At 43.0% G+C, this 1,729-nt stretch overlaps 1 protein-coding gene across 1 annotated transcript in view; it reads left to right on the top strand.

The window, feature by feature from the left end:
* cwc22 (CWC22 spliceosome associated protein) overlaps positions 1-1,729 on the top strand; it is a 15,088-nt gene that overhangs the window by 10,210 nt on the left and 3,149 nt on the right. Inside the window, exons 15-17 of the mRNA XM_031870184.1 lie at positions 439-516; positions 948-1,100; positions 1,227-1,354. Coding sequence (XP_031726044.1) covers positions 439-516; positions 948-1,100; positions 1,227-1,354 — 359 coding nt within the window. The remainder of the gene's footprint in view (positions 1-438; positions 517-947; positions 1,101-1,226; positions 1,355-1,729) is intronic.

Here is a 1,729-nt window from a genome sequence, read left to right as displayed (position 1 = left end):
TGTGTGTGTGTGTGTGTGTGTGTGTGTGTGTGTGTGTGTGTGTGTGTTATGAGACAGACACTGACGTCTGAGATAAGTGATGTCATCACAGCTGCTCTCTACACATCGCACACACGGTCCAAATGGAGCGTCTCAAGTCGTGGGTTTCCCTCAAATTAACGATGAACCTGGATTTCGCACCGCCTCTGGGATTTCACACCTGGCTGCTGCACTCGCATTCACATCATTTGAACTTTAACCTCATTTAACGCCGAGCTTTCAGAGAACGTCCGATCGGATCACAGCTGGTCGAGAAGCCTGAACATCAAGGAGCAGACGTGTCACACTGCACATTATGATTGTTACCATAACTCAGTTCAGATATCACATGTTTATCAAACTGTAATCTTTAATGTGTGTTTTTTGTTCTCATAAGATCTGTTTTGTTTGTGTGAACAGAAGGAGCTTTGTAACATGATCCTGGACTGCTGCGCTCAACAGAGAACCTATGAGAAGTTCTTTGGTCTGCTGGCCGGGGTGAGACTAAACACACTTCATCTTTTCTCTCTCGTGGTTTCTATCAAATCACATAGTTCTCATTTTATGAGTCCTGGTTCTGAGATTCTTGCTTCCTCCCCAACGCATTAGAGGTGAATGGAATTAAGTTTGTGGTGCTCATAGTTTTACGAAATTACACTTCAATCAAACAATAAAATCAGCAGTAATTTCTTTCCAGATGCAGTGTCCCCGTTACTGTGGATAATCCATTTTTAGAATATTCTGTACATATCTATTTTCCCAATGTGAACGAGCACCAACACAAAACATCCAAAACAAGGTTTTATTAAGTCCTCATGTGAATTTTACATCAAAGTAAATGGTGTTCTGGAACAATGCCGTCAAAATGCACCAACACGAATAAGAGCAACAATATTAAAAAATACGTGTAACTCTGTCTTTGTCTTCAGAGGTTCTGTCTGCTGAAGAAGGAGTACATGGAGAGCTTTGAGGGGATTTTTGCAGAGCAGTACGAAACCATTCACCGGCTGGAGACCAACAAACTGAGGAACGTGGCTCGGCTGTTCGCTCACCTGCTCTACACAGACTCTGTGCCCTGGAGCGTAAGGACGAACACACACAAACCCTCATCAACCGGGTTGTTCTTTCTGATTGATTTTCCTCAGAATTCATCTCTCTCTCTCTCTCTCTCTCTCTCTCTCTCTCTCTCTCTCTCTCTCTACCACCAGGTGCTGGAGTGCGTCCGGATGAGCGAGGACACCACGACGTCGTCCAGCAGGATCTTTGTTAAGATCCTTTTCCAGGAGCTCTGTGCCTACATGGGCCTCCCCAGACTCAACCAGAGGCTCAAAGACCCGTACGAACACACACACACTGAAACATGAGGTTTTTTGCCTCTCTTCAAAGATAAATGAGTCTCTAATGCTGTAATGGACAGTAAGATATGAACTCTTTATTTTAAGAAAGATAGCAGATGTTTTTTAAAGCAACATGGATATTTTAGAGAAACGATTCTGAGGAATGCCGATCAGAAAGAAACAGTTTTGAAAATGAACAGGACAATGTGTGATGGACCTTTGGTCCAGTGAGGAAGCCTGAAAGAACTTTAAGGTTAAACACAATGATTCTGTGGTGATCTGAGAACTGAAGATTATAACAAACAAACATCATATTAAGCTGCAAACTGTGTGTGTGTGTGTGTGTGTGTGTGTGTGTGTGTGTGTGTGTGTGT

This window comes from Anarrhichthys ocellatus, unplaced genomic scaffold, assembly GCF_004355925.1.
Source record: "Anarrhichthys ocellatus isolate YVR2014 unplaced genomic scaffold, GSC_Weel_1.0 scaffold51, whole genome shotgun sequence".
NCBI lineage: Eukaryota > Metazoa > Chordata > Actinopteri > Perciformes > Anarhichadidae > Anarrhichthys > Anarrhichthys ocellatus.
This window is presented reverse-complemented; position numbering and strand designations above follow the sequence as displayed.